This window comes from Coloeus monedula (genome assembly GCF_965178545.1).
Source record: "Coloeus monedula genome assembly, chromosome: 7".
Taxonomy (NCBI): domain Eukaryota; kingdom Metazoa; phylum Chordata; class Aves; order Passeriformes; family Corvidae; genus Coloeus; species Coloeus monedula.
This window is the reverse complement of record NC_138787.1, coordinates 29,058,275-29,083,952: the sequence shown is the minus strand read 5'-3', so window position 1 is coordinate 29,083,952 and position 25,678 is coordinate 29,058,275. Positions and strand designations below refer to the sequence as shown.

The 25,678-nt window shown below is 44.5% G+C and overlaps 1 protein-coding gene across 7 annotated transcripts in view; it reads left to right on the top strand.

Annotated features, from left to right (window-relative positions):
* CLASP1 (cytoplasmic linker associated protein 1) overlaps positions 1-25,678 on the top strand; it is a 173,251-nt gene that overhangs the window by 37,729 nt on the left and 109,844 nt on the right. For all 7 annotated transcript variants that reach the window (XM_082285311.1, XM_082285315.1, XM_082285312.1 and 4 more), the window contains exons 3-8: positions 8,992-9,070; positions 9,310-9,413; positions 9,886-9,977; positions 10,064-10,139; positions 12,786-12,883; positions 14,139-14,206. In XM_082285311.1, the coding sequence (XP_082141437.1) occupies positions 8,992-9,070; positions 9,310-9,413; positions 9,886-9,977; positions 10,064-10,139; positions 12,786-12,883; positions 14,139-14,206 (517 nt within the window). The remainder of the gene's footprint in view (positions 1-8,991; positions 9,071-9,309; positions 9,414-9,885; positions 9,978-10,063; positions 10,140-12,785; positions 12,884-14,138; positions 14,207-25,678) is intronic.

Sequence of the window (25,678 nt, the reverse complement as noted above, 5' to 3'; positions counted from 1 at the left end):
CCAATAAAATCTCTCCAGGCAGATTTGGTTGAAAAATTGTCCCATGGTGACAAGTGTCACCTCTTTCAGATCTGGAATGTCAGGGGAGTTGGTTAATGAGGCGTGTTTTTTGTATGGAATTGGGTTTTCCAGACAGTTTGTTAGAAAAGTCACAAGTACACAGCTGAGCTGCAGTGGGACTGCACAGCGCTTGGTGCACGTGGTGTTTGCTCCAGAGCTGTTCTGCAGACATTGCCAAGGCAGGAAAACTACCCTTGGTGTGTGCAGGTGTCCTGGATGCTGGATGCTTGTGGATGGGTAGCCTGCCTGAGATTGCAAAGCCTTTTTGGGTTCCTGACCACATGCCAGGCACCCATGTGGCCCAAGGGTGTACCCTGATTTTAGATGCATTGTGCTTCACTATGCTGTCATATAATTGAGTATCTGCTGGACACAACTAAAAAGGCGTCTGTTTTCAGTCTGAGGGAAGAAAACAGATGTTCTATTCTCTTGTGAGAGCTCACAGTGATGCATCAGCTGTTGCTCCAGATCTCAATGATGACAGCCAAAAAGGCAAAGGGAAAGACACACAGGTCAAAAGGAGTTGAGGAGAGCAGCATTAAATAATTTTTATTTCCTGTGTGTTAAGTGACATGTGGGGTTTGGTTCTGAAACATGTGGAAAGCATTACTCTCTAAGCTAGAATTAGCTTTTAAATGGGCAGGGACAGAATCTTTTTTCATTGGTTTCCTAGACCAGATAGATCAAAGTCTTGGAAGAGATCTAATTGCCAAAAGTTAAAAAATATTAAAAATGATGCCTGAATTGATCAAGAACTGTGGTAAGAGCTGGATGTAAGACATAGTTGCAAGAGGCATGCACAGGCTACAGAGTGGTTGGAGCTGCTGAGCCCAAAGCTGTGTAAGGAGGTCTGCAGGGTGGGTGCTAGGCCTGGGCCAGTGGTGTCACTTCAGTCAAATGTGCCTGTCACTTGCAGGATCAGACAGTGGCTCAAGCAGAGAGTGCACGCTGACAGCTGCCCAGCTTGCAGGTGAGCACTGGTACAGATCTGGTGATGTGAGGTCTGGTTCCACCTGTACAGGAAGGCTCAGGTGAGCAGGTCCGCACTGGGACTGTCTCCTGTGTTCTCGTGGTGCTGTTCTTTCTGGAGTCCTGGTTTTAGCTGGAGTATAGCACTGATGGCAAGCCTCTGGAAATTTTCCCTTTAAGTTGTTTGACATGAATTGAAAACCAGCAATTAACAGTACCTTGGAGAGGGAGTAAGAGGGAATGGCAAAAGAAGGAACTGGTGTAGTCAACAGCTTAAGTCAGTAGCTCTCAGTCTTCACTGACCTTATTGAACAGTAAGCTGTGGAAGCATCACACATGCTGTATGGACTGTGCTGGATCTTGTGGCTGCTGTCAGTGCTGGGTTAGATCTAGCTCACCTGCACCCCTCACTGGTGTAGGAGAGACTGGAAAGTGTTTTAACCCATGTCTTTAAGGGTCATCCTCTGGGCTTTTTCCTATATAGGTCAGAAAGAGTATGGGTAGGATTCTGGCTGAGGTGGTGCCTTCCTTTGTGGAGGCAGCATTCCTTCTTCCCACCTCTTGCCCCTTTTTCTACCTGGCACCCATCTCTTCACTTTCCTGGGCTATTGTGTCTTTCTGTGGCTGACAAAGGCATCTCGAACCCTTCTTCTTAGTGGAGTTCTTCATTGTTGTACCATTAGGCTGTTGCTGATTGTGTCTGGAGACACTTCAAAGGCATAGGACTGCGTGGTACATGCTGAGCAGGCAGTCTGTGCAGGGTGGGAGGTGATGTGAAAGCTTTAGGTCTTAGGGTGTCACCAGAGTTTTACAAAGACTGTGGCTACTGAAAATGCTATTGCATTCTTAATTGCATGTGTTCCTTTCTTCCCAAACAAGGCAAGAACAAAGCTTCATTAACTACAACCTAGCAAGAGCTGTCAGCATCTAGCAAGTATCCTACTCAAGTTGGCTGCTGCCTATTCCTCACCACAGTGGCTGCTCTGCCTCCCTGATTGATCCCCAGCTATTTTCATGTTGCCAGCAGCTGGTGGGACTTGGCTGTGTCTGCACCTCTTTGGTGCCTTCCTCATGAGGCTGTCCATGTGTCCTGTCATCGTTGCATTCCAGTACTGCTGTTCCTCATAAAAGCTGGTGTTGAATGGTGTAATCTGGAAGTGCAGATGTTCAGAAGCTTGGGAACTAGTGATCAAGGAGAGTATCTGGATATTTGAACATCCTCACAGTTCATACTAGACTTTGTGAGCCCTAAGAGAGCAGAAGATTGTTGGTGATTATCTGCTAGGTTGTGTGCTTGCCTTGTTTTTTTTCCAGATGCTGTCTAAACCCTCAGAAACACTCCTGTTCCAATTTTAAAATATGCTGAGCCTTTCTATTCCTGTAGTGTTAGAGATGGAGTTGGGGTCAGCGCTTCTGTGCTAGGAGCTTTTGAGGTGCTCCAGCTAATATGGTTCTGCCTCCAGGCAGATTCCCAGTGTGATTTCTCACTTGCTCTGTGCACTGTAGCAGCCTTTTGCTGCTAATGGAGGGGAAGGCAAGGTTATTAGCTAAAGCAGCCTGGTCTGTTAATAAGGCACATCACCGTGCTGGCAGTTGACTAGTTGCCATAATAAAGGCTTTCCATTTTCCTATGAAAAATGAAACAGAGCAATGCAATGGCCTTTTTCTTTTCCTTGTCATATTTTTTTTGCTTTTCTTTAATAGCACTCATTGTATGAGGCTTCATTATGCCTTGAGCTCTGAGATGCAACTAGTCATTAAAGCTACAAGGATGTAGTGGTCCTGATCCCGGGGCAAGTGCTCACAGAGCTATATTCATTTTTCCTTCCTGGCTAAGGACCTGGCTGTAAGTGTAAGTGCTCAGCTGGGGGCAATGGAAATGTACAGAATAGTGGCAATGTTTGTGACTAAGACATTTAACTGCTTTGTGGTGAGGAACCAGAGGCAATAGCAGTTGGTAGTGCAGGTGTTTTGTTTTGATGTTGTTTCATGTGAAGACACTAAGCATAGAGTGCTGCCATGCAGGTATCCATAGCTGTAAGGTGCTGCCTAAGCAGGACCACCTTTCTGAAATAATGCTGCTGCTGCTGTTTTTCCAGCAGTGTTTGGGGTAATTGAGATGTGAAAGTGTGAAGTAAGTTGTAACTCTGCTTTCAACTGCCAAGTCTCCTGTTGTATTACCATGAGTGCTCCTTCCCTGGAGACTGGGCAGACTGTAGTTTGTGTCAGTGGTGATTTACCTGCTGTGCTGTCTGGAGCTTTGACCTTGCTCATGGCAGAAAAGCCTCCTGTACTCCACAGCAGTGACTCTGCAACTTGTGCTTCCCTCCATGTCCTTTGGAGAGAGCCCAGTGGCTGTTGCTCTTCTCATCATATACAACCACTCAAGGACCAGTTCAGAATCTCTGCAAAACAGGGTGAACTACTATTCTTTGGAACTCTCCCCTTCAATTTCCCTGAGCAGAGGCAGAGTAGGGAGCAGTGTGGCTGAGGGCTGACTTGGTCCAGCTCTTTCACCTGGGACATACTTGTCAGCTCTTCTGCAAGCAGATGACCGCATTTTAGGGTGATTGTGTTCTTTTAAGCATCATCCTGTTAGTCTTTGTGGAATTTTTGTAGTGATAACTTTTTGCTCTGTGGTGCATTTCCTTAAATTGCTTTGAATTTCTCATGGGTTCTACCAAATCTCTAGCTTTTAGTTTAAGAGACAACGGAGGGGCTTTTGTTGGTGTTTTTCTGGATCCAGAAGATAGTTATTGGAATGTTTTGCTTTTGCACAGGAAAGGTGCCCTTGTGTCCTTACAGTAGCAGTAAAAATACAGCCCTGTAGTGATCATTTCTGACAACCTTTTCTTAATACCTTCCAACATTTAAATGACCTTAGTTTTCCTGGAATTTATTTCATTGTAGAACTATGCATTTTTTACTGAGTTGCTCATCTGTTACCAGGCTTGTAAATGAAGAAGACCTTTCAATAACCAGGTTTTTGCTTATTTTACAAGTGCTAGTGGTTTCATCAGGTGTTTTGGTTCACCTAATTCCATCAGGGAATTTGAGGATTTTAAAGGTGGTGCTTGTGACAGAATGGGAGGCATCTCATCAATCTAGAGAAAGAACCCAAGAATATATATTTAAAGTTTTCCCCCATTCAGCTCTTTCACCACAGCTTGTAGTCATGCCAGTAAAACCAGTTGTGCTACTGTTGCTGCCTTTTTGTTTGCTGGTGTTGGTTTTGCAAATTGTGTTGTATAAAAAAAACTTACCATCTGTGTAAGGATTGTTGGGCTGGGGAAATGGACTCATGCTTCCAGTGCAGATGTGATCCTGCCTTGGAACATGGAATGTTAACTCTTGGAATGGCAGAAGGAGATTGTCTCTTCCAGGGTGGGTGTGGTTATAGTAGTGTACAGGGGGGATACAGCAGTCAGCATTTCAGAAGCTGACTCCATGTTTCTCTCTCTGCCAGGACTTTGGTTACTGCTTGCTGACCCAAAATACTTGACTTCAAAACTAAATTTGCCAGTATCATCTAACTTCAGCTTGGTCTTGAGTGCCCAGTTCAGTTGTGGTGGATGTTTCATGTCACAAGGAATTAGAACTGATCCCTCTTTGACTGATCAGCACTGATCAGACCAGCAGTGATGTGAGCCATCAGTGCTTGCCTCGAGCTTCTCAGTGTGTAATCTGAAGTGTTCTCCTTTTTTCAAAGGTATATTAAATTTACTCAAAGTATGCAAGCACTTCTCCATGTTTTTGCTTATGAATCCAAAAGATTAAGCAAGTGTTCAAAAAAAACCTGGTTGAATACTCCTACAATTATTTTTATTCATGTTGAAGTCTTGTCTTCCATTTCCCATCCCTTCTCCAAGAAAAACCTCTCAGACAGACTTCAAAGTGAAATAGCTAAGCTGTGTCACCAGTGGTAGTGAGCATGTTGAAACAGCATGAAGCAAGCTGGTGTCACAGCTGGTGTAGAAGCGCTCTCCAGCATTCCCGTTTAGGTCCCAAGCTGCCAGGTGTGGAAGGTTCAGCAGGCCAGCAGAGTGCAGTGACTCTGTGGGGATGTACTGCTCACTGCTGTTTCCCTGCAAGATGGGGGATGAGGGTTCATGCAGCAGCCACCGCATCCCTGCTGTGTCATGGTGTGGTGAGTGCAGGGAAGGGCTCGTCTCTCCCCCACCCTGTTTGTCCAGGCTGTCAGGGTAGCCTGAGGCTGTGATTCACTTGTGGTCACTTTGTGCTGAATCAGCTGCTGCTGGATTGTGCAGCTTCTTTACCCTTTTTATGGGAGTGTGTTTAGGTGTGTCTTGTTTTAAAATGGATGGACTTATTTGTCTGCCATGCTTGGTGACCAAATACTGCCGGAGCAGATGATGGTGGGCTGTCTGCTCTATGATATGGGAAGCTGCCTGCAGGTCTTTCAACTCCACCCAGATATTAAAGGACAGATGCTTTGAGTTGTTTTTGTTGACCTCTGAAAAAAGTACTGTCTGTATTGGGAAAGGCTGTGTTGCATCCTGGGAACTAACAAGAGGCTTCTTTACTGGGCGTGATGACCTGGTAGTTGGAGAGAGGCAGGAGAAGGGTTTGCTGACAGCCCTTGTCACCTACAGAAAGTACTCTGAGACAAGACAAAGCAGCAGCAGATGCCAAATGAGCTGAATAGTGGGTGGCCCAACTTGCTTTATTGACTGTCTTGGGGAGCCTCAGGAGTCAAATGAGCAAAGAGGCAGAGCCTCAGGCTGAGGGCTGTCATTCTCTTTCTCATTCTGAGATCCCTCTTTTGGGGGCCTGTGTAAATAGGAGGCTAAAAGATCTGTGGTGATGTAAGGCCTGGAATAGCTCTGTAGTTATCAGCACTGCAGCATTATCTGGAATTTTGGATGGAGAGCTGCCCTTCCTGTGCCTTGGTGTGGAGCTGTGCCCACCAGCTGGCTTCCCTGGGGGGAGAGGCCTGCTTCAGGATCACAGCAGAGGGGTGGGCTGCTGACAGGGCCCATCACTGCTCCCTGTGTGGCAGTCTCCCTGTTCCTGAGGTTCCTCGCGGACCTTGGTGTGTGTTAATTCAGGCAGAGCTTCAGTAACTGTTTCAGCAGTGAACGGGTGGGCTCTTCAGTACAGGCAGTCCAATGCAGCCAGGGCTGGAATTCAATTAATTCTTTGTTTGCCAGCCATGCCCTCGTTTATCTGTTATCTGTCTGTAGCGGATCTGTTGACTCTGTCAATCCATACATGATTTCTGCTTTCTACCTCTGACCTTCTGAGGCACGTGTCACATTGGGGTTATAAATGAATCCAGCATAGTTGGGAATAAATGAATGAATCCAGCATAGTTGCTCACCCCAGCTGCTGTTCCCTCAATAGCTGTCCAAGCACCACTGTAATCATTGTGCTAATTAACTCTCCATTTTTATAAGGACAACAGCAAAAAGTCGTGCAAGGCTTAGCTCATCCTCCTGGCTTTAATCCTAAGAGTGAACTGCAGGGTATGTTTGCATTGTGCATGTGTTTCCTTTCATGTTTGAGCGATGAGTTCCCCTCACTCTTCCTGGCTTGCGGGCAGTTTGAAGAAGAGATGGATTCCTTCCTCTCCCGGGATCGAATTTATCCCCGGGGCACATCTCTGTAATTGCAGGCAGCACACTTATCTCTGTGCAGGATGCTGCCGTGATGGGACTCTGATCAGACAGCTGTGAATGGTGACTGGCACTCAGAGTCCCATTGACTTTCCCTAAAAGCATCTCCCAACTGATGAGGATCTGGCACCCACCCTCTTGCTGGGGCTCTGCTGCCGGACCCCAGCCGGGAGGCTCCCAGTGAGCTGGCAGACACAGGCAGCGATAGGGCTTAGGGCAGCTGGCTGAGCATTTGTCAATGGTAGATTAAATCCAGTGTGCAAGATGAATGTGAAAATGAAACACGGCTTAATAAAAGCACGAGGAAAATTCTCCTTTGGTGTATGAATAAATGACGTTGAATAAAAAATTGACAGTGTTGAAGGGTCTGTTACTGTGAGGGGAGAAGAATGCAGGAGCTCTTTGGAGCACGTGAAGTTGTATGTTGGGAGAAGTTAGGATCCAGGGGCATTTATTTAGGAAGGTTTTTTTCACAGGAGACTTGACGTGGAGTAGCAGGCCGTTTTCCCTGTACACCACGTGTAGTTCCCTGGGTGCTATGGAGCCGAATTTGGAGTGAATCTATGTGACAAGCTGAAGGTTGTTGGACTGACCGCTAGTCCGCGAGTAACGTGAGAGGTTAAGCCGAGGGCGGCACAGCGGGTGCCCCGGACGGGCTGTGTTGGATCCAGCGTTCGTTGAAGGAGGGGGAAGTGGGAACGGGAGCTGTGTCGGCCGGCGGTGCCGGGAGGCCGGGGGAGCGGTGCCGAGAGATAGCAGCACCGCACGGGTCCCGGAAAGAGCCGTCAGAGTGCCCGGTTGGGCTCAGGGCGAGCGTTGTTGAAGACGCGCCGCGCACACGCCGCGGTGCGAGGTTCCAAAAATTGCGCCGCGCACAGAGCGGGCGCTGCTGTGTTGTTCAAGGCGTCAGCAGGGCTGCTCTCGCCACACGCTCATTGAGCAGCCGCGCAACCCCCAGATAAGGACGGTTAGCGGCCACTGGGGCGCGCCGCCCGTAGGGGAACGCGAACCGCGCCCGAGGTCCCGGCGAGGGGCGGCGCGCCCCCGGCCCGCCCGCGGCCCGACGCCCGGCTCGGGGGCGCGCACCGCGCTGGGCCCGGCGCGTCCGGGCGGCTCCGGCCCCGCTTTGAGCCCTTTTGGCGGCGGCGGCGGCGCTACCCAGAGTGCTCCGCGCCAACCGGCGCTGATTTGCATAGGGGGCCGGGCCGCCGCGTGGCGGCCGCCGCGACGGAGCGCGCCCTCTGCCGAGCGGCCGCGGCACTGCGGGGCACGGCCCCGGCGGCGCTCCGGGCAGCGCGCAGATAACGCGCGTGTGCGGTGTCTGCACACAGCTCTGTGTGTGCAACGAATATAGAGAGATATATATACACGTGTGTGCGTACACACTTGCGTGTACGTACAGGGAGTATAAATACATGTATGTATGACAGTATTATAGAATATCCTGGGTTGGAAGTGACTCAGAAGGACCATCAACTGCAATTCCTGGCTCTTGCACAGAGCAGCCCCAACAATCCCATATGTTCCTGAGAGCCTTGTCCAAACACTCCTTGAGCTCTGGCAGGCTTGGGGCCAGGACCACTGCTGTGGTTGTACGTGTATGTACAGGGAATATATGTCTCTATGTGTGTATATATGTACACTCGTGTGGATGTACAGGGAGTATTGATATATCTCTATGTACGCTTGTGTGGATGTACAGGGAGTATTGATATATCTCTATGTACGCTTGTGTGGATGTACAGGGAGTATTGATATATCTCTATGTACGCTTGTGTGGATGTACAAGGAACTGGTCTGTGTTGGAACAGCCCCAGTAGCACTGCCTCAGAAGCCTGGCTGTCCCTAATGCTTCTGAGTGTGATTAACCTTGGTGCTTATCCAAAAACTTAGGGAGAAATGTCTCATACCAGCACGATCATGGTCTGTAGAGTCTTGCCAAGTGTTTCATATACAGGTTACACAGTACATTCAGTATGTGATGTATCTTTTTCCAGTAAATAAGCATAGTTAATCAGAGTGGGTTTTCTGATCTGCAGCCTGTCATGAAGCTTCTCTCAAACCAGGTGTCTTTGAATTCCAGTTATGGCATAAAAGTGCTTGGTTTAATTTCTGCCAGTAAATAATTAAGCAATGCTTAGTGCATACCATTTTCTAATTGTAAGTGTAATAATTGCAATTAATTAGAATTGCTAGTTGCAGCAAACACTGAAATGGTTTATGCACATCGTTTGTGTACCTTGCACATCTATGCATATGAATGTAGCACTGAGCAGCAATTACAGTTGCAGTGCACTCTAATTCATTGTCTGTCTTGTGCTTGCAGGTGGTTCTCCTGGGCATTGACATCATCTCTGCACTGGTGTCCCGCTTGCAAGATCGCTTCAAGGCCCAGATTGGCACAGGTGAGGGGTCTCTGTGTGAATGTCACCGTCACTCTGCCAGCACCTGCACTGGCTGCTGGACACAAAGCTGTCTTCTCCCCAGGAGACCACTTGGGAGGCTCTTGGTGGTTTTCAGGCTCTGCTGAAGGGCAGCAGGGCCGGTGCCTCCATTGGCAGGGGGGAAGGGGGAGAGCAGAGGGGCTCTGCCACTGTTACAGTTTTTTCTGAGGGATTTGAATGTTCCTGTTTTCTTTCCTTAGTGCTGCCAAGTTTGCTTGATAGGCTGGGAGATTCTAAGGACTCAGTGAGGGAGCAGGATCAGACCTTGCTGCTGAAAATCATGGAACAAGCTGCTAACCCTCAGGTATGTTCAACAGCCCTCCACAGCGTGAATGACTGGCTGTGTAAAAAAAGGAAACCTTTTTCTGTCAGGTTTTGTCTGCCATTTTTCTGTCTGAAATGGCTTCATCTCCCTACACCTTGTTATAAGATATTTGCTTCACTTGGCAAGGCTGTTGCCTGACAGGATAACATGGGAGTATGTCAGTGAATTTCCCAAGGATGGGATGGGTACATGTCAGAGTTATTGTCCCAGGTCTTTGGAAGGTACTTGCTTTCTGTAAGTATGAGTATTGTTTTAGGCAATGGGGAATTACTGTGAAGTCAGCACAAAACAAAGAATTTGATCTAGAAGTATCTTGCTACTTCTTGTCCTGTTCTGCTTGGATGGGTGTAAAGCTTATATTTGAGCTCAGGGGTGGTGTTGTGTATGTCTGCTGGAAGACAAAATCTGCTTCTTACCCCATCTCCTTTTTTCTGTTTTCTGTCTTCCACAGTATGTGTGGGACAGGATGCTAGGAGGATTCAAACACAAGAATTTTCGGACAAGAGAAGGGATTTGCCTCTGCCTTATTGCAACACTCAATGCGTAAGTCAAAACTTTCTGCGAACCTGTGTTGTGTACGTGAGCCTGGTCTGTGATTCATAATGGTGCTTTTTGTTCTTTATTCCCAGATCTGGAGCTCAGAGTTTAACACTGAGTAAGATAGTGCCACATATATGTAACTTACTTGGAGATCCAAACAGCCAGGTGAGCTTTTGCTGTGAGTCATGTCTAAAGGTGGTGCTGGTTGCCTTGTTGGTGAATGAGGTAATTGTGCTGCTGGTCGTGAGCTCTGAACAATGCTGTGCACGCAGAACCCTTGGTTGGTTTTGGAGAGGTATAATTTGAAGTATGTCCAAACCAGCATATCAGTTACTCCAAGGGTTCAGCAGAACAACATGAATCTTCAGGTGAGATGAACAGAAGAGGGAAACCATCGAGGGAAGGGATCTCCTGTGCCTTGGAGCCTGAATACAGGGAGGCTGCAGGGATCTCTCTGGGCTCAGTGCAGCACCCCTCACCTTCAGAGGAAAACCAGTCTGGGCAGGGAGGGAAAATGGAACCAGTCAGACAGCCAGGCCATGTGCACTGCCAGAAGATGTACAAGGAGGTTTTGAATAGGGGGTGAAGACAATCTGTACCAGGACCTTCAATCAGTGATTCAATGCAAATGAAAATACAAGTGGAATAAAAGGTGTTGCTCCTAAGTGCTTTTTGTCCTGTTTGAATTTAGATGCAAGTATGTGGGGTTAGCGAGAAGAGGGAGGTGGGAAATAGGGTTCAAACTCATGTGTAATGTGTGGTAGCAGTTTTTGAATAATGCTGTGACACGTATGTGATCCAAGTCTGGAGAGGGTATTCAGCTGGAAGGAGGTGTGGGGCGTCCAGCTGGAGAATGGGTTTACGTTGGCTCTGGGGAGTTGGCCATATTTCCATGGCTGTCAGGGTCTCCCCTTGCTAAGAGGACTGAGAGTGAAGCAGCCTTCCCTTGCTGCTTCGGCCAGTGCAGGATGGTAAACCCATTACTCCAAGAAGTGTCTCAGGAAGTTTAATGTTTAGGGTCCCCTGTAGTTCTGAGCTGGGACTAAGCAAGCTGTTACTTTCCAAGGAAATCCTGGGTTTACAGCTTGGACTTTGTCTGACAGGTGCCTTGGTCCTGCCATAGGTGAGCTGTTGAATGAATTGGAAAGTCGGGGAGGGCACTGAGACAGTTTCCCTGAGCGCTGCCTCTTCCTTGTGCGTGGCACAGCTCATTCTCCTGTATCCAACTGCAGAGGGAAACAAGGCTGTTCTCTTTCCCTTTCTCCTGGGTCTGCTCCCTCGTCCCCAGAAAGCCTGTACCTGAATTGGTCAGATACAAATCCCTGTGACAGTGGCTCTGGGTAAAACAGTGCCTGCCCCGGGGCAGGAGCTGGTCCTGGGCTCCCGTGGAGCTGCTGCTGTGCTGCTGGTGCCTCCTGAGCACTGGGGAGGCTTGCTGGGCTCGGTCACTGCTGCCCTCTCTTGGAGAGAGAATCGAGGAACAGTTCCAGGTCAAGTCTAGTTTTTTTTCTTTTGTTGTGGATGTAGAAGCTGTGGCATTAGAGCCTTTTCAGAAATAGTGCTTTTGTTGCTTTCAGCTGATGCGATTGAGTAACCTGCTGTGCATCTTGTGTGACAACAGTACTTAAACTCTGGTCATTTTCTCAAAAATAAAATTACTAAAGCTTTGTTACTGCTGTGGTAGACTAAACCAAGTATGATGGTAGGGGCTCCTTGCCTTGCCCAGTATGGGATTTACACAGTCCTGTAGATGTGCCTGTGCTTAACTGTACACACAGAGGCAATCCTTGCTCTGCACAGTCTGGGTTGGCATCCATGTACTCAGAAATTTGGGGCACCAGAGTCCCCATAGACTGCAGTGTTGGTAGCAAATGGGGCTGATGGGCAGGGAGAGGAGAGGCAGGAGCGCCGGGGAAGGGCTGGCGTGAGGGGAGGAGGGTTTGGAGGCTGGCAGTGGCCTGCTGAGTGGGAAGGCTGCGGAGCAGAAGAACAGGGTGACATGGGTGTGAGTCAAGTGTTGGGGTTTTCTTTGGCTAGGAGGCAGGGGATGTGTGCCTGCCCTTTGACTCCCACCTACAGGCAGTTCTAGCTTGTGTCCTCAGGATATTCCATGTCTAGTCCTGGGGGCTGTTTGGGGGTAGCTGCTGGGCCATCTTCTGAGAAGCTGTAGTGCACAGCTCTGTAGGTGTTTCTGTAGGCAGAGCAGATAGTTTGTTTACCTTCCCTGCCTGCTGTTTCTAGTAGAGGAGGGGTTTAAGTACAGAGAGGTGACACTTTAATCAGATTTATGTCTCTTGTGTGGTCCGGAGGGAAGGATGTGCTCAGCAATTTCTCGCAAATCAGTTTGGAAAACATGCAAAATTCATGGTGACTCAGGTGATTGATTACTCCTCCCTTCCTCCGTTTTGCTATCAACACAGAAATATAAGTTTTTAAAGACAGCATTAAAAATCAGTTAATTTTATACTATCCCAGTAATATAAGGTCTCTTTGCATCTCTATCCTTTTTTCATCCAGTAAATGTACCTGTTGTACACAATGGGAGGAGTTTGGCAAAGGCAGCCAAGCTCCTTCTGTATGAAACCTTTTATCTTACACCTTCACTGCCTTTTCAATTCAATTAACCTGCTGATACTGTTAACATGTGAAGGCCAGGGTTGGAAGCTCCTTCATGAAGTGTGTGGTAATGTGTATAGGGGCAACTGTTGTTGCTGAGAAATATGCAAATTTAGTTGTCTAAGGTAGGACTCATTAGGGATTGATTAATTTAAATTGTAAAGATGTTTGATTTCTCTCATCTCTCACATCCAGGTTCGAGATGCAGCAATAAACAGCCTTGTGGAAATTTACAGACATGTTGGTGAACGTGTAAGGGCTGATCTCAGTAAAAAAGGATTACCCCAGTCTCGGTAAGTTGAGAATGTCCTTAGGTCTTCACTATTTTTGGGCTGCTCTTTATTCCCTTCCTTCCTTCAGAAGACTTCAGGAACTGCATGATTGAACCTTTTCCTGGGATTGTTGTTTGATTTTTTATTTTTTAATCAGATAAACACTCAGTTTTACTTAATGCAGATGCTGTATCTTTGCCCAAGTATTCCACAGCATCTTGGAAAACCACTAAAATTACTTCAGATGTTTAGTTAACTGATTTAAGATTAAGTGAATTAATATTTTTCTTGTATGCTCTGCATATATAGAGAGGAGACACTTCAGAGTAGCCTCTGTTTATGCAATTTAGGCTGTCATAAAGAACAAAAACCCACAGAAAAAATAATCAGTTTTAAGATTTTATGTTAAAAAGGCAGGCACCCCCCCAAAAAAAGACCCAAAAAACAAACAAACAAAAAAATCCCACAAAAGCAACAAAAAACCCCCCAAACCTCAAACTAAAAGCAACAAAACCTGTGTCAAAACCAAAGCCATGTCCCTTTGCTTCTGCCATTTTAGGTGTGTTAAGAAAGATGCTCTGCATCTTGCCTCCAGTGTTCAGGGCAGAGCATGGTTAGACCTGAGGATGGAGTAGATGGCAGCTTGTCAGTGCTCAGAGGGAAGAGGTGGTTTTGGAGGTGGGCTGCATGCAGGTGGAGGCAGCACTGTTGCATCCTGTTCTCCAGTGAAAAATAGGAAGGTGTCAGGGCCACAGACAAATGCTGTGTCAGGTTGGTTTTTAGGGCTGTGTTTTGTGGTATTTCTGCAAATAGTTAAGATAGGCAGAGTGGTGATGAACTGGAAATGCATCTACAATTAGCCATATCACATCTTCAGTAGTGTAGTAGTTTCAATTATATCTCAGGTTTTCCTATCAGCTGTTGTGTGTTGATGTTGGGGGTTTTTAATTTTAAAATAACTTCCATGCATTGACACTTTCTGCTGACATTTTTGACAGTGCTCCAAATGACCTGAGCGAAGCCAAATTTGTTCTGTAACATCATGAGATGTTAGAAGATGGCTGCCCAGGGAAGTGGTGGAATCACCATCCCTGGAAGTGTTCAAAAGCTGTGTGGATGTGGCACTTGAGGACATGGTTTCATAGTGAACGTGGTGGTGCTGGGTTAAAGGTTGGACTCAATGGTCTTAGAGGTCTTTTCCAACCATAGTGATTTTAGGATTCTAATATTTCTTAAATTCAGTTGTTCATTGCATATTTCTTTAACTTTCAAACAGGTTGAATGTAATTTTTACAAAATTCGATGAGGTCCAAAAATCTGGAAACATGGTCCAGACATCAGTTGGTGAGTAGAAGTACTTATATTCTCTTTTTGGTGCTTTTTAGCAATTTTCAATTGGTGAGGCATTCAAATGGATATATAGCAAGCGTTCTGTTAGGCAAAACAAGTACGGTGACTGTTCAGAAAGATGCACAGTGCTTTTGCAACAAATAAAATGGGACATTGAATTTATCTCCTGTATTTTTGTAGTATCAGAAGGAGAAGGAAGCATATGTTTTGAGAAGAGAAGGTGGTGCTATAGCCGTCTTCTTTTCCTCTTGAGTTACATTAGGGAAATGCATCTCCTGTTCTCGAGTCCATGTGCATGTAAATTGTTCGTAAGGTAAATAGAATAGTAATTTCAGAGAAGAATTGCCTTTTCAGCTTAATGCCCTAAAAGGCACAGATTGTACACAATAATGCAGCAGTGCTCTGTTTAAGGCTCACATTGTTTGTATTTTGCAGTTCCTAAGTTTGCATATTTTGCATGTTTAGGACTGATAGCTAAAGACCCTTATCAGAGCCTTAATTCTGTCTGTCTTGTCTGAGACTAGTATTTTGCTTACTGTAATAACAAGTGTTTATTCCTGTGTTTACAGATAAGCTTATGGGCTAGAAAGTAATTTTAATAGTTATCACTCCTTGTTTAATAATAGATTTTTGAGACAATTCTTGGTGAGGAAATGCATCTTTCTGCCAACAGTTGAGTAGAGCAGATGAAGAACCTGGGTTCACTACTGTGGGTTCGTATGAAGCTCACACCCTCTGCAAGGCCAGGAGCAGAGGAAGTGACGTTCCCAGTCATTCCCACTATGCTCTTGGAAATCAAGAGAGCGGAGATGTCTTTGCTCTTTTAAATTGGAAAAAAATACCTTTTTCACTTCTGGGCACTATTCTCCTTGCCATAACCATCTTACAACACAGTAAACTTCATCCCTGCAGAAACATTAAAATTAACTGATTTGAAAATCCTGAAGTTATAGTTTTAATTATTCAGAAATGCGATGTATTCTCTTGTATGTTTGGGAATGATGAAGACCTAGTACAGGCTCCTCTGTGGTGGAATGGGTTAAAATTACGCCTTTGCATAATATGGGGGTATTTTGTCTCTACAGGTGGATGAGGCTTACAGGGGTAAAAAAAGTACAGCTGAGAAACAAATGTCCTTGTTCTTTTTTAACAGGTGGGAGGGGAAGTAAATATTTAATCCCTTAGCACACTTGTTTAGGTTCCCAACTTCCAGGTGATTTCTCTGAAACCCTTACTCAAACTGAAAGAGATTTATTGCTGATTCAACTTCTTTGCTTTCCACTTGGCTAGGCTAAGGTGGAATTTTTGTCTTACTAGCAGTGGAATAGAATGGGCTTTCAAAAAAAGATAAAGCAATTTGATGCATCATTGTACTGTGTAGATTGCTGTTATTTGGTGTTTTGAGGAGGCAGACTTGTGATCTGAGATTTATTGCTACATCTAAAGCATCGGTCTGTATCAAATCTACTTTTAGGCTTTATTGAAAATTATTTTTTCTTTTATACCCCTTTGTCACTTTCAATGGAAAATGTATCCTTTTTGTGCATCAAGGTCCTGAGACCCTATGATCCCCGTCTCCTGTCTTTGACTCCATGGACAGGCTTTCAGTACTTCCCAACACAAGTACTCCTGTATTCTTCACTCTGCTTAACCTGATCTTCCGATGTCTCGCTGTTCTCGCTCGTGCTGGGGCAGGATGCAGTCCCTGGAGTCTGTGTGTGTGCTAGGATTTCTGCGTGGTAGAATCTGCTGTACGGACATTGAGACAAAAAAAGTAGCCTGGGGGAAAGGGAGAGCGGAGGAGTGCTAAGGGTCAAAGAGAGCAAAGGGTAGGATTTCTTTTTGTTCTGCCAGAACCTTTTCATCTTCCCTAGAAATGAAAAAGTCTATAGTTGCAGAATTAAATCAGTTCTCATTTGTGAAGATAGTAATGATAACATGACTTACTAGCATCTTTTGTGTGTGTTTGAAGGGAGAGGGTTTGGTTTCCCTTAGCGCCACAGGCTGGTTTGTTGCTTCTTCCTTGCCCTCCAAGGACAGCACAAATACAGTGTTACATGCTCATCCTATCTCGTGTGTCAACAGCTCTGTGCAACTTTCAGTTTATCTTTTTGAGGTTGTGCAAGCCAGCAAAAGGAGGCTTATCTTTACCCATGGTCACAAGTTTATTATGGCCTAAAGACAAGCTAAATTTGTCGGGTTTCTTGTGTCCCTGACACTTTCTGAACAAAGGTGACACTTTCAGCGGTTGTCAGAGTCACCAGGGAGGATGGTGATAGATATTGCACATGCAAAAGATTTGCCTTTCTCAGGAAATAGTGGAAATAGCTCAATCTTGTTAACGCTTTGAATCTGACAGAGTGGTTGGATGGGTGAATATGTGAATGTGCTTCTCTTGTGGGTAACCAAAAGGAGGCTGTTGGCTGAAGGGTCACTCATAACTGAGCACAGACTTAAGCTAATGACAATGAGACTTGAAAGTGGTTGTCAAACCTGTCTTATCACAGAACACAGGAGTACTGGGCAGTTGGGACAGCAGCTGTGGCTTCTGCAATGTTGGAACACAGTAAAATCTGGTCTCTTGGCTCTGAGACTACTCTTTGGGATAACAGTTTCCTCTACCAATTCATTGAGTATTCAAGTAAAAAGAAGGAATTGCAGCAATGCTATTTGTATATCAGGAGTACTTTGGAGATTAGTAAGTTGCTCTAAGATGTTAAAGGTTTCATATCTAGTGGTTCCCAAGACACAGATAAACAGAAATCTTACAGAGACTACTAGAAAAGTTGCTTAAAATAATAAGACATTTTCTTAACCCGAAGAAGAAATCTAATGAATCAACTTTAATCAGACTGCGAATTTCAAGTCTCTGAAAATAATTCATCTTTTGTATTTGCTTATCTTTCTCTACCGTGGTCCATTAGTGTTTGAGTTTATCTTAAATTGTTTGATTTTTTTTTTGGCTAGGCTTTGTTTTTATCATTTAATAACACAAGAATCAAATGCATAATGGGGTGGGGGAGGTTTGCATAGTAATCTGAAGTGTTTCATTAAGTCAGAGGAGGTTTTGGCATGCCCAAGTATGCTGCTTGTTGCTAGGCTACCAGCAGCCCTTATAGCTAGAATATGAAGTTAAAATCCATGCTGGATTTCTCGATGATTCTCAGTGCATCTCTGTTTTGTTATTTGGCATATAATTAGTCAGCTTCTTGAAGCAAAAATTATAGTTTTTCCCCCTTTGGGTTTTCAGCAAGCTAATTATTTTCTGTGTAACTGCTTTTGCTAATTATGCAGATGCCTTATTCCCCTGGGACAAATACATTTTCAGCATGAAAGAGCCAGTAATTGCCAGCTAGTCTGCTGCTGTCTTATATTGGCATTGTGTGATGATCTTTAGTTGGATGTGATACAGAGAGAGGCTATTGGACAGACGCTCCAAGAAATTCATGCTGCATGGGTTTCCTTGGTATTATCTGGAAGCACCTTAACATAAACTGTACAGATTTTCCATGGATTTGAGTTCCAGAAGAGTTTATAATCAAGTTTCAGTACAGATTAAGAATAAAATAAATTATCTACTGAAAAATACAGGCTGATAGGAATCGATGACCCAAACCAACGCTATAAGCGACCAAAATGTTCCAGTGGGTTTTTTTAGCTTTTGATCATTGTGATATCCTAATATGATATTCTTTGATGTAAACCTTCATTTTTTTATGTAAGTCACACAATTTTTGGGAGATGTGTTTATATTTGTGCATGAAGGGATAGTGGTGGTGTTACTATGGACAGGGAGGGCATTGAACTTCGTTGTTGATGCTGAATTTTGACTCAGAAGAAAAAGATTAGGGACAGTGGAGGTGGTAGTGGTCTTGGGCTGGAAGGAAATCAAAGCAGGAGATCTTAAAGCCAGAATTCTGGAGCTGAGATCTCTCCCCCACGGATACTTGCACAGAGTAAGGTGAGGGGAGGATGCAATTTTGGTAGTTGACTGCATGGGTGTGTGCTCTAAGAGTAAGCAAGTTAATTAAAACAGTGCTAAAATAAAAGATGCGATAATTTCAATTACTGAAAATCTATGAAGAAGGAGAATGCTACTTTTCAGTAGATCTACTTCTATATTTGGGAGGGTGTATAAGACAAATATGCTATTTACTAAATAAATTCTGTTTGTGAAGTTGAGAACTTGGATGCTATTGGATGAAAACTGGAGCTATTTTAGATTCCTGTGTTTTGCTGGTAATAAAGCTGAGTCATTGGAAGCTATTTTGATATTTATTATACAGAGGAAAATCACCCACATTTGCCAAGTAATACCATGCATCTGAGGGTGGAATATTGTTTGTTTGTCAACACACATCCAAGCAGCATAATTGCAGACGGGAAGGAGGGACAACTGTCTGGGATAACAGAAATATTTTGAACCAGTAAATGCTGCACTGTGCTTTTTTGCATTTATACCTCCTTGTATAATTTAATTTCCATTATGGCTTGCTCTCTATTAATACAGTTTTCAAGTTGAAATAGGAAGTGAAGTAGAAAATTGATTTCATTGGCTCAGCATTTTTAGGGCATGAAAAAAGCAAGTAAATGCCTCTTCACCTGTGTGGGAGCTGTGAGAGCAGTAATGTCTGAGTGATATTTGAATGAACACCATTAACCGATAGTACATCCTTGTGGAAGGTGGAAATGGACAAGAGGAGCTCTACTCCCTTTCTAACAGCTTTGTAAATAAGCATATTGCTGAAATTCTCAAGTGTAGAAGGGGAGGGGTGTGAGCAAACAGGCACAGGGGGGCACATAGAGCTCAGATGAATGCTGAACAGGCTTTTATTTTGGAGGAGACGTGGCAGTCGCCTGCTAGGTCACACAGCAAAGTGGTGTAGGAGGGTGGCGAGTTTGCTGGTGGTTAAGTTGCTGAGAGACATGTACTGAGAGACATGTACTGTGGGGCTGCTCCCGAGCACAGTGCCCTTCCCCAGCAGCTCCCCAGCACTGCAGAGAATGACTACAGGGAAAGGTAGGTGCTAATGAATGTGCCACAGGGATGGATGTGTTTATTTGTTAGTGTCTGAGTATTGACTGCTCCGTTTCTTTCTAACGGTGTGAAGAGACTGAAGCAATCTTGCAGTAAAAGTGGAACTTCAAAAAAATAGTCTGCAAGCATCTGTAGCCTGGTGTCATCAAGCTCAGTTTAAGATTCTATAAAATATGATAAATGATCTGTTCGATGGGATGAGGGAAGAGGATATGTGCATATATAAGAGACCGGAACAGGCTGAGGGAGGTGAAGGACATGAATTTTCAGAAACCCTTGCTGGTCTGTGTTGTTTTTGAGTGATCATTAAGACTTCCATTTCCTAACTGCTTCCTTTTGCAGCATCACTTGGGAAGATTATTTAAATTGGTTGTGAGTACTTTTGAATTAGCATGAAATCACAGTTCCAAGAATGTGCCAGATAGAGACATCACTTTTTTTTTAACTTGTATTTTTGTGTTGTAACTGCGTTTCTGTAACAGAAAGGATATCTGTGGTAGTCGGTGATGCTGGGGGGGACTAGGTGAAATGGAAAGGCAGAGGAGCTCTGTATCCCTTCACCTGTGAAGAATTAATTTACAGGAGAGAAGCATATATTGTATTTATTTTTGCTACATAAGAAGCCTGTGCTTTTCATCTGAGCTTTCAGAGATGATTTCTGTTACCCATCTTCGCAAAAACTGCATTTACTTTCTTCCCCGTTTTCTCTCGATTCAGTGTACCTGTTGTCTTTCTGAAATCCTTACTATACTGTGGATGTAGTAGACTAATTTTAGGAGGTCTGAGTAGGTCAGTATCTGAACTTTATAGACCTTGATTTTGTATTGGTATTTACTGTCTGAAGGTGTGAGTTAATTGGCAGCTCTTTTTGTAGGAGAACATGGAAGTCTCCTGAGCAAATTGAATGCTGTGTAATGAATACTGCATGCTACAGTGTGTGCCATTTCTATGGACAGATCTTTATTTTAACCTTTTAGAACATTGTTTTCCAAGGGAATTACTGCATGTATTTTCAGAGGAAGCATGTGTGTGGTGTTCCTTGTTCACCATCAGTAAATGCCTCCCAATGCCAGGAAATAAATACAGAAGCCTGTCTGGGCTGGTTCTCCTCCTTCTCATGAACTGCATCACCTGTCAGTGGATAGTGTCACCGTGTACAGCTGAGAGACCTTTGCACTCTGGCTCCTCCTGTCCAGGTCAAAAGAGGACTTGAGAATAATCCATGATTTTTCTAAAGCTGGAATTGTGTTGAATAATTAATGTACTTCATTGCTTATTAAAGAAAACAAGCATGTATTTGTTGTTGTCAATGAAGCATGATGATTTCATCATGCTGGGAACTTCTCAGCTTTAAAAGATCAGCTGGTGGAATGAAGAGCCTGGGGCAGTAGTCCAGCTGGTCTTATCAGCTGAGAAATGTCTGACCTCCAGGCCGCTGTTGGTTGTCTGAACTGTCACAGCAGCAAATGTCAGAAGAAAAGTAAGTGTGTAATTTGTTAGTGTATTGTGAATTCAGGATTGAATCCAAAGTACCTTGACCCAGGATTTCCTTGCAAAGAAGACCAGAGTTACTCTGGTTGTGTTTCATCATCTGCCCTAAGCCTGATGGTTTTATATGAACACACAAACGCTCTTTTGCCCAAGCTTTGGTGTATGTAAGCAGAACCACTTTACTACCAGCACCACTAACAGACGTGTAAAATACAGGCTGAAGGAGTGGGCAGCTAAAGGATGAAATGCTGCTGTTTAGTGTGGGCTTCATGAGTAGAAGATGAACATGCACCATTCCATTACTACTGATGGAAGTTAAATGCATGAATGTCCTGCACTTCTGGAGATGAATTTCTTCGTGCAGGGCCTCTTCTCTTCTTCCCCATTGGTAAAGTATCATGTAGATGTGAGCGACCCCAGTGGTTGCCTCAGAGAACACATGCACCTTAGAACACATTGCAAGGATTAATTTACAGTCCAGTGTTCATAAAGAATTAGAATGAAAAATCCTACACCCTTCCCTCCCATGGAAACTGCAGTAACATCTGGTACAGCTGCGGAGGTGGTCACAGTTCAGGAATGCTTAGTAGTTGCTGTTTTCTCTGCTATGGTCTTTTCCTTCAAATTTTTTCATGTGTTTTTGTGTCAGGCTGGTTTCACCTCTAAAACAAAGCCTTAAATCTGCAGTGGTCATTGTCTTTAAAACCTCTGCACCAGTTTCCTGGTATCTTCTGTGCTGTATTTCCCAGCTGGCTGGCTCTCCTTTGTACATGTTCTGTTAGAAGCAGCTTGGGACTAAAGCTGGAGCAGTATTAACTCCATTTCTACATTGACATTTCTACATGGAAGGACTAACTAAATCTTACGGTTTTGATTGCTTAGCTTTGTCATTTATGGTACCCAGAATCTTCCAGGGGCAAGTTTATTAGTAGGATGGTTCATACACATGCCCATGCACACACATACTGATCACTGTGAATATAGCAGTGATTTTAAGTCAGCCTTTTAACTCTCAGCAATTCTCTGAGAGATGGTACTACAAGTTATTCAAATATCCTAGAGGAAGACTGAGGGCAATCTGGTGTGAGTAGAAACTATTCCATAGTTGTATACTGTGCAGATTCATGAAGTTTATTTGGGTTGTGTTTGTGTTTCACATACACTGATTTCAACACTTGTTGGGGGTGCACAGTAGAGTACTTCAGTGAGCACAAGTGAATGTATCACAAGCTTTCTGCTGCTATGAAAATAATCACAAAATTGTTCTTGACATAGAAGTCCTTGCCTGAGGCTTGCAAATAGTTCAGTTTCCAAGAAAGTGGTAGAGGAGTAGGTGTCTTTCTTTCTCCTTTCTCTATGCTGGCTGGGTGCTGGGTTCTGGAGAGTAGTCTCCTAATAACTACTTTTAAATGAATGAATGCTCTGGGCTGTTATTATATAGAAACACTGTCCCAGTTAGAATTCAATTGCTGTCCTTAATCAGCAGCCTCAGTGGTGCCCAAAGACTGCTTGGGGAAGAGATTAAATTTCTTGCACCTCTTGTGGAGCACTTTGATGAATTCCTGTGGTGCTGCTCTTGTTTACTTGATGAGATTTGTTTTCAGGGTGAGCGTGTAACAAGTGGACTGCGTTTAGCGGCTGTAATTAGCAGCCTCTGAGGACAGCAGTCACTCTGTGGTAATTGGTGAAATACAGGATAGGATTTTATGGGCAATAGAAGTACATGAAATGTGTGTTTCTCCTACCAGCAACAAAGAACATCCCTGTCCTTGTATATTGTAACCACAGTAGCTGCAGCTTCCATAACCGTGAGGTTTTATTAAAGTGTCTAGACTGAAGAGCCCCTGGTTGATTTCTAAAGATCCTGAGACCAAATGCTTGGAGGCTTGAACATCTTCTTGTACCTAGTTACTTTTCATTTTCAGATCATTGACCTTAGGCTGGATGAGATCAGACTGCTGAGTCCATTTCTGAGGAAGACTTATAGAGGAGGAAGACACAGATAGTATATCCAGTTTTAACATGCAGTGATAGAACAAAACCTGCCATTACAGCTATGTGAGTTGGGGGCACGAAGAGGAGCTTTTTCAAAATGCAGGAGTGGACAAGTGTGGGTCTGTTACTCCAGTGGGAAGTACAGTGAAGGCATTGTCTGTACTTGGCCCTGGTCTGGCATTACACTGCCTTCCTCCTCCGTTATGTTTGGCTGAAGTAGTTTGTTTGTAGCTCAGATACAGTGATGTGAAATAGAATAAAACAGAGCTATAATAAGTAAATGCATCCTATTTTTGTAGTATTAAGACAGCAAATGCTGCATAATGGCTGCGTTTCTTCTGCCTGCTGAAGGAATTAATTCTGCCCTGCTGCTCTGTCAAAAGAATCCTTTTGTTGCATTGTGCAAAGCAGTTTGAGTCTCTTTTTTTGTTTATTCCCCTGAAGCCCCAAAGCTGCAGACAGCCCTGAATAATCCTGGCTAGGTTTACACCCCACATGTAGCCTGGAGGGATCTCACTGCAGACAAATCTTCATGAGGAAAGCTGCTAATGGCTGCTGCTTTGCAGTTGGCCTTCAGAGTCAAGCTAGGTGAATTTTATCACAAAGAACGCACTACAGAGGAAGAGAGAAATACCTTTGTTCACTGTAAAGTGTCACCTGCTTTTTTCAAGCATGACAAAACCTATAGCAACCACATTTCCAGAGTTGCTCCCTTTACTGTCACAGACCTAACTTGCCTTCCCTCAGAGCTTGTCAGTGCCCCACAAAATCCTTTAGATGCTTGACATGGATGTTTCTGGTATTAGATGCAGATGCTGATGTCTAAGGAATATGAAGCGTATTTGGGCTTCATTGCAGACGAATGCTTGAATGCAGAGGTAGAAGAGCGAAATTTACACTTACTTTTTTTATGCTCCATTTGATACTAATGAATTCTTTATAATGATTTCAATGGGAAATGAACAGGCCCCTATGAAAATTGCTGGTAGACTATGTTGTAAACAGCCTTGTTATGAGTATTTTAGGCATGACTGCTCCTGGCCTTCCAGAGGGAAGAGGGAGATAGAAGTTTTAGGTATGAAACAGTGTTGGCACTGCTTCTGCTAGTGTTTATGCAGTTGGCAGCATTGGTGCTGCCTTCACCCCCATGTAATGAGACTGTTCCCTTTGGCTGTGGTGTGGGTAGAGGAAAGATGTATACATCTTTAAGAAATGCATGTCTTCCACATACATCTCTCCTGAGTAATGGGACTCCTGTCTAGTGGAGCGCTGGCTCATAATAAGACCTGACATTTCTAATTAGGGCTGCTTTATGAAGAATGGGTACTAACTCTGTTCTCCATCATTTATGGTTCTTCCCCTGAGCTCCCCCAGCTCCTGCTGGGATCAGGGGCAGACCTGGAGGCAGACCTGGGGAGACAGGGCTGGGCATGCCTCTTCCTGCTGCAGCTCTGCCAGTGCACTTCAACTCCGATTTATGCTCCTGCTGTTTGAGCTCTGTGCTGGGCAGGAGCTGAATCTGCAGAGGGTTCTAATCACATGGAGCTTCTGTGATGTGGAGGGACAATCATCCTCCTTTTCATTGGAGAAATAAGATCTGATCCCAAGCTTCCACAGGCAAAATACTTATGCACCAGCATAGTGAAGCTTATTCTCTGCTCCCTCCCCCTTAAGAAGCTCCATACTTGTCGCTAGTGCTTTCCTTAGATGTCTTTTTTTTTTTTTCTTTTTTTTTTTTTCCTTTCCTTTTTTTCTTTGTGATGTATGCACTGGATTTTGTCTCACTGCAGTGGGATTTCTCCAAAGACTCTGTATTGGGTCTTTGTATGCACATTGTGCTCCTTGCTTGCTGCTTCCCTTCATGTTGCTCCCTGAAGCCTATTTATTATCATGGGCTCTAAAGCAGTCTTGTCCCTATTTTTATCCTAACTGTTTCTTGTTTGTAGCAGCATAGTATGAGGAGCTCTCTTCACTCTGCCTGAAAGTGTGGGAGGTGTGGCAGGATACTGGGGCCCTGGGAGCTTTGTGCCAGAGGTGGACTGTGCCAGGTCCTGTGTCTTTTGTATAAACCAGGCCAGGCACTTCATCAACTGCAGCAGGATGTTCCCTTTAGGGCCACCAGTGTGAGCACATGAGGTTTGGTCCTTTCCACAGCTTCTTCCCAGGAAAGCTGGATCACAGAGCCATCTGAAACAGCATGTTTTACATGCCCTAAAAATGGTAAATAGCTCCAGGTAGAGATGAGAATGTACCTGAACTGTGTTTGATGGCACTCTCCACCCTTGGCCAGCAATAGTCTGACCCAGTGTTTGAAAGCAGGTGATCTCTGCTCCCTAATGGCATGGGAAGGGGTTTCTGTGAAACTACACACAGGGCAAATGCCAGTAAAAAGCTGTGATGAGCAGCTCATCTTTTAAATTTTGGGCTTGAATCTTGACTTTCCTGTACCTATAGTGCATAGACCACTAATTCCAGAAAACCTCTGAATTAGAAGTAAGATTTTTTTCATTGAGGGATTTTCAGTTGGTCTTAATGCAGGTTCCAGTAATCCACGAGCTAGAGGGACTGAGAGGACAACCCTATGCTTGGGGGTTTTTCCCATGAGTTGGTATTTTTCTGCACTTTGAAGATAGTAAGTGAAGCACTGGAAGAGGTTGCCTAGAGGATCTTCATCCGTGGAGATTTTTAAAATTAATCTGGATGCGGCCTCGAGCAATACAACTTTGTCAGCCCTGCTTTTGGTAGGAGATTGGGTCACTTGACCTTCAGAGGTCCCTTTTTACCTAAATTATGCCATTATTTCATTTTCCTCCTATAGGAGGCAGTAGTTACGGAAGATCTTCAAATTGGTTCAGTGTTTTTTTTACTGAGTACTTTCTAGCTGTGTGTTTGTCAGTAAGCTGAAGGCAAGGCTTGCCAGTGTCATTAGAGATTGTGTCTGT